This window comes from Monoraphidium neglectum, assembly GCF_000611645.1.
Source record: "Monoraphidium neglectum strain SAG 48.87 unplaced genomic scaffold scaffold02446, whole genome shotgun sequence".
NCBI lineage: Eukaryota > Viridiplantae > Chlorophyta > Chlorophyceae > Sphaeropleales > Selenastraceae > Monoraphidium > Monoraphidium neglectum.
The window spans coordinates 1-5970 of record NW_014011182.1 but is presented as its reverse complement, the minus strand read 5'-3'; the positions used below and the strand labels follow the sequence as shown (position 1 = coordinate 5970).

At 66.6% G+C, this 5970-nt stretch overlaps 2 protein-coding genes across 2 annotated transcripts in view; one reads left to right on the top strand and one right to left on the bottom strand.

Moving 5' to 3' along the window:
* The window catches only part of MNEG_10756 (hypothetical protein), a gene marked incomplete at both ends in the record, with an annotated part of 2933 nt that extends 1870 nt beyond the window's left edge, over positions 1-1063 (top strand). Inside the window, 3 exons of the mRNA XM_014040773.1 lie at positions 113-201; positions 572-659; positions 875-1063. Of these exons, the coding sequence (XP_013896227.1) occupies positions 113-201; positions 572-659; positions 875-1063 (366 nt within the window). The remainder of the gene's footprint in view (positions 1-112; positions 202-571; positions 660-874) is intronic.
* Positions 1064-1842: 779 nt separating this feature from the next.
* Positions 1843-5674, bottom strand: MNEG_10755 (putative aarF domain-containing protein kinase; the record flags this gene model as incomplete). Its single annotated transcript, XM_014040772.1, has 6 exons — positions 1843-3183; positions 3423-3656; positions 4024-4195; positions 4592-4698; positions 5127-5245; positions 5587-5674. The coding sequence occupies 6 exons, from the start codon at positions 5672-5674 to the stop codon at positions 1843-1845; spliced, it is 2061 nt and encodes a 686-aa protein (XP_013896226.1).
* Positions 5675-5970: the final 296 nt, after the last annotated feature.

The following is a 5970-nucleotide window of genomic DNA, read 5'->3' as shown; positions in this document are numbered from 1 at the left end:
GCACACACACACACACACACACACACACGCACACACATACACACACGTCCTGCTCACGCACACACACTCCCTTTTCTCCCTTTTCTGCGCACACATAACGCCCACATTCCAGGTGTGGCCTGTTTACAACGACCTGCTGCAGCTGTTCAGCCCAGAGGCCATATTTGACGCAGGTCCAGTCAGCCCACAGGAGCGCAGCCGGTGAGAGGTGCTCACAGCAGGGCCGGCCAAAGGGGCGGCGGCGGCCTGTGCGCCCGAAAAAACGGCGCCGCCGGGGATCAGACGAGGGGCGCTTTGCAGCGGGCGCGCGGGGCAGCAAGGCGGGGCGGTTGGCGGAGCGGCGACTGGAGCGGGGCCGGCTGCTGGTCTAGCAGCAGAGGGCCGCCCCAGCACTTGCCCCGGCTGTGACGTACATGCGCGCCCAGCAGACCATGAGCGGTTTCCGGGGCTGGCGTCGACCCCGCCTGCCGTCCACCCTCTACACAGTTGCATCCTGCGTGCTGATGGTGGATACTTTGCAAAATATCTTACAAATATCTGTGACCGCCCGCTCCCGATCCCCACCCCCCAGGACCCTCAACAGCCTGGGCGTGACTGTGGCGGCGGCGTTCCTCCTGCCCCGCTACCTCTTGGGTTGGGCTGTGGACGACACCCTGCAGGTGGGCAGCACAGGACAGCAATCACGGCAGCCGACGCCGTCCGCGCCGCCGTCGCGGCCATGGCAGCGACGTCTGCCTGCTGGCACGCAGCCCTGCCGCGGTCGCACGACAAGGCTGCATGGTCCGGATCGGCGGCGTGCGCGGGCGCCGCTCGCGCCGGCGGCTTCGCGCGCCCCCGCCGCCCCTGCCCTGCTCTTTGCACCTCTGCTACCCAGCTTGGCCCCGCCCCCGCGCTGCTGCTGGCTCGCCTGACCCCAGCGCCCCGCAATGCCGATCAACAATTTCCCCTGCAGATCGTGCTGCCAATGATGTTGGGTCTCCTGTTCTTCGACGCGGCGTTCCTCCTGGCCCTGCTGTACAAACTCTCGGCTCTCGACCGCGGCGGCGGCTCCGGCGGCGACTGAGAAGCAGGGTTTGTGCGCGAAGCGGGACGCGACTCGGGTAAAGACAGGGAGGGGCGGTGTGTTTGGGGGCTTCGCTCGTCCTGGTTCGTTGTTGGGGGGTGCTTGCTGTCTCGTGGTTGCCGTTTGTTGCTTGCAGCTGGGTTTGTGCGGGTGTTGTCAATGTTCATCGCAGGGATCTGCTTCTTGCTTTCTAGCAGTCTAAAGTGGAGATAGAAACCATTTGCTTTGCAGTTTTGTTGAACCGAGGCGCCTTCTGACGGTTGGTGGCAAATCCGCTTTTGAGTGTGCATGAGTTCATGAGTTGATGCAGCGATGGAAACCCAACCGTCCCGTGTTCTGCCAGAGTGAGCAGCTACATGATCGCATGATTGCACGACTGTGTGCAGTGGTTGCGGCGGTTTCGCTTGTGATCGCCCCTTGGCCGCTGCGACAAACATTGTAAAACAGGCAGCCACCCTGCAACCCAGCGCGTGCTTGTGTCGTAAACACTTGCAATGCGTAGCATTCAACCTGCGCCATGGCGGCAGGGAGGGATGACCTTCGTTCCAACCGACGATCCTACTTTCGCTTCTGCAGCACTCATAGGCACCGATCAATCACTGCCAAAAATGTGGTTGGGGATGCACGCCACCTGCAATCAAATCTGCAAAGCACGCGCATGCGCCAGGACAGAAACAACCTTTGAAACACAAAACTGCCTAAATCACGGCGGATATTTTGCAACAAGCCCAACCCGGCCGACCACGACAGCTGCTACCGTATTCAGCAACAACAGCCACCTATTGCTGCACAGAGCTGTTGCGCCTCGCGCCAACCAGCGCCCCGTTGTCTGCCGCGCTGCCGCCGTCGCCGCTGCTGCTCCGGTTGACCGCTGCGCCTCCAGCCCAGCCCTCCGCCACACGCGCCGCGCCCCCGCCAGCCCCTCGTGCCTGACCAGCCCCGGGCGCCGCGTGCCGCGGGCCAGCGCTGCTGCTGCCGCTGCCGCCATCCGCCACGATGACATCAGCGTCGGCCGTGCTGACATCGCGCCCCGTCCTGCTGACGTCATTCTCGACCAAGATGACGTCAGCAATTACCACCTCGACAGGGGGCTCGAGGGGCACTAGAGGGGTCGGCCGCGGCGCGGCCGCGCCCGCGGGCGCGGCAGGCAGCGGTGCTGCTGTCGATGCGCCTGCAGCTGCTTCCGCCTTGGCGGGTGCCCTCGGGCCGGCGGCCGATTGCGGCGGCGCCTGGAGGGTGCGCATGCTGCCGCTCCTGCCGTTGCGGCCGTTGCCATTGGAGGGGAAGCTACCGCTTGGCCTTGCGCTGGCGCCTGTGGCCGGCGCCTCAGTTCTGCCGCTGCTGCCCGTCGCAGGCCCATCGCCGCTGCCACCGCCGCCGCTGCCGCGCTCGCTGCTGCTGGTGCTACCACCACCATCGCCGCCGGTGCCCCGCTGCGCCGCGGGGCGGGTGTCTTCAAGCACGCGGAACGTGATCGGCTCCCCGCCCTTGCCGCCGGCGGACAGAGGCGTCCGCGCCGGCGACGGCGCGAGACCAGCCAGGGGCGGCGGCGGCGTCACCGCAACGCTCGTCCCGTCACCGCCCGCGCCGCCGCCGGCCCCCAACCCGCGATCCTCCGCCGGCCCGCCAAACAGCCACGGCAGCGCTGCCGCGCCGCGGCCGCCCGCGAGCGCATTGAATGGCCACGGCGCCGCGCCTGACAGCGCCCACTTGATCGCTCGCGCGGTGGCGCGGCTGCCCGCCTTCTGCATGATCGCGACGGGCAGCACAATGGCCTCGCGTTGCGCATCAGGCGGCAGGCGCTGCAGCTCGGTGACGAGCCAGGTCAGCACGCCCACCGCCTCGCCTGCCGCCGCGACCAGCGCCGCCGCCGGCCCGCCGGGGCCGGCGGCGGCACCGCCGGCGAGACCGGGGGTGGCGGCGTCGTCGATCCCAAGCGCCGAAACCGCCGCGGCGGTCGAGTTGGCCGCTGCTGCGGCGGCGGCGGCCGCCGCGGGGGTCGTGGAAGAGGCGGCGGTGGCGGATGATGAGATCTCCGCCATCGTGGTGGCGAGGCGGGTGAGGCCGCGGATCTGCTCCGCGTCTGATTCCTCTGACAGGCGCGGCAGCAGGAGCAGGTCCTGGCCGGGGTGGGTTGAGGTGTGTGTGTGTGGGAGGGGGGGGGTCGAGGAGACATGAGGCATGAGGAATGAGGCATGAGGCATGAGCAGCAGGCACTGCGGCTGAATCGCGGCCGGCGCGTGCCAGTACGGTGAGAGTCAACCGGATGTTGGTGGGTGAGGACACGGAAAGGTGCGTTTTTGACACCGCGCGGCGTTGGCCTGGCGGCACGAGCAGCGGACGAGCGCGCGGGCCCCACCCGCTCAGCCCCGCGAATCACCTGCACCAGCGCCGGCGCGGCCCCGCCGCCGTTGCCGTTCCTGCCGCCGCCGCCACCGCCGCCGCCGCGCTCGGCGAGCCCGCCGGGTAGGAGCAGCGCGGCGGGGCCGGCGGCCGCGAACGCGGCGAAGCGGGTGGAGGCGCTTGACACGAGTGCATCACCCGCTAGGCGCCACGCGGCGTCGACCCCCTTCGCCACCTCGTCTTCCAAGATCTGGAGGGTTTGATATCGAGATCAAGATTGAGATCCAGATCATCGGGTCGGGTCGGGTCAGACCGCTCGGATTGAGTGATGGCAGATTAGATTTACGGAATGTGGGCGAAGAGGTGTGGGCAGATGATTCCCAAATTAATTGCTGGGCTCGATTGGGCCTGCTTGGGGGGCGACCCGCCGCGCCGCCCCCCCCCCCCAACCTTGGCGCGCCAGGGGAGGCGAGCTGTTGGGTCGAAATAGGCGCCAGCTCAGCGTCCCGGGGCTCAGATGCATCTGCCCATCCACGCAGGTGGGCGGACCTTCACACAACCCAATAAGAGCCAAAGGCACAAGGACGATGTGCAGTTTCAGAGCGCAGCGGCCTCACCTCTCGCACATAGCTGCCGTCACGGCTGAGCAGCAACGCCAAGGGCCCGCCGCTGCCCTTCCCCTCCGCCTGCCCCTCCGCGCCGCCCCCGCCGCCGCTGCGCGGCGGCGGTCTTGAGGGCGAGGTGCGGGCGCGGGCGGCCTGCTGCAGCAGCTGCTCGAGGCGGTCAAACCTGCGAGTCAAAGGCGGTCAAAAGGCGGGGGGGTTTGGGAGTCACAGCACCATGCAGGACTCACAGCACCTGCTGACGCGTTTCACACTGTGAAGAGATTGCAATTGAGAAGATATCAGATCCAATGACAACAAACAGCCTGTTGTCTATTGACCACATCAGAGGCGTCGCTGTTGTGAATTTTCATCCCAGCCTGTGTCGTCTCATTTTCAAGACGCCACACGGGGGCACCGGGGCGCCGCCCCGGGCCTGGCCAGCAGCGTCCACATGGCGGGCTTGTTGGACGGCGCCGAATCGCAGCGCGCGCTGCGCAGTTCAGTGGCTTTTGGGAGGGCGCGGCGCGGCGCGGCGCGGCGCAGTTGGGCGAAGGGGGGCGGTGTGGTGGGCGGGGCGCACCTGAAACCACCACCCTTGTAGAGCAGCCGCTTGAGAGTGGCGCGCAGCTCCGGCGAGGGCCTCGTCAGCAGGCGGCGGCTGATCCAGGGGTAGGCGGCGCCCAGCACCTGCAATTTGACCGTGGGTTGACCGTGTTTGACCGCGTTTGACTGGGGCCGCGCCGCGACGCGCAGCGCGCGAAGCAGGGCACGCGAAGGTTGTGATGGCAACCGTGGCAAGCTGGCGCCCTGCGGCCTGGCGCCGCCCCGGCCGGTCCCGGGACAACCCCTCTCGAGCCTGCGTTGCGCATGCGGCCTCATCTCAGCCAGATTCAACTCCTGGTGATAGCCACGTGACGCAGCACCACAGAACCCCTTTTGTGGGCCACACGTCCCGTCCCTTTTGCATACCGCGCAGTCGGGCGGAAACACACACCCCAGAACACACACACAAACACACACACACACACACAAGACTGCTGCCCGCATGGCCAGGCGGAACGGGGCAAAACGACAGCCCCCCCATGTAAAAAGGATTCGAATCACCCCCCCCCCACCTTGTAATTGGGGTCGGATGCCAGGGCAATGCCCTCCAGCACGCTGAGGGACCGCACCAGCAGAGTGTAGTAGGGCGGGATGCGGAAGCTGAAGCGGTACATGGTGCGGCCCAGATCACCTGGAGGGGTTTGGATTGTTTGCCGGGAAGGAGAGCAGGGGCGGGAGACTGGGGGCACAGGAAGGGGGGCAGCGCGGGGGGCGCTGCGGCGGTTGCGGTTTCGAGCACGAGCGTGCCAAACTCGCGGCCGGGACCAGCGCGGCTGAGGCTTGTGACAGCGGCAAATACAAAGCGAGCCGGCCGCGCGGCGGCGCGCCGCCCCGTCGCGGCCGCGGGCGTGGGGGCACTGCAGGACTAGCCCCGGCGCCCGGCGGCGCTCAGGCGATAACGCGCACATCACCTCTTTCCCACACACACATGCTCATCCACACGAGCGCGCGCACACACGCACACACACGCACCTGACAGCGTGCTGAAGGACAGGTTGCTGACTCCCCCCGATAGCGCCTTCTGGAACACGTCTGTCAATGCGGGCACAATCTTGCTCATGTCGCTGCCTGGGGGCAGCAGGCCCAGGTCGAGGAAGTCCTGCGCCAGCTCAGAGTACTCCCTGGAGTTGAATTTCGCGTTTGAATTTAAGAAACCGAATTGAAACGGTGTTGTGGGCAGGATGTTAGGTTGACATCGGCCGGATTGTTTACTTTTGGTTGATTACTATCAATCATGGTTGAATGAAACAGGGATGTCGGCACGGTCGGGTTGAGCCCTCAACCCTCAACCTTGGAACCCTGAAACCGCGTCTTTCCTTTCCGGTGCGTGCCGGAACATCTCCCTTGCCCCTGCCC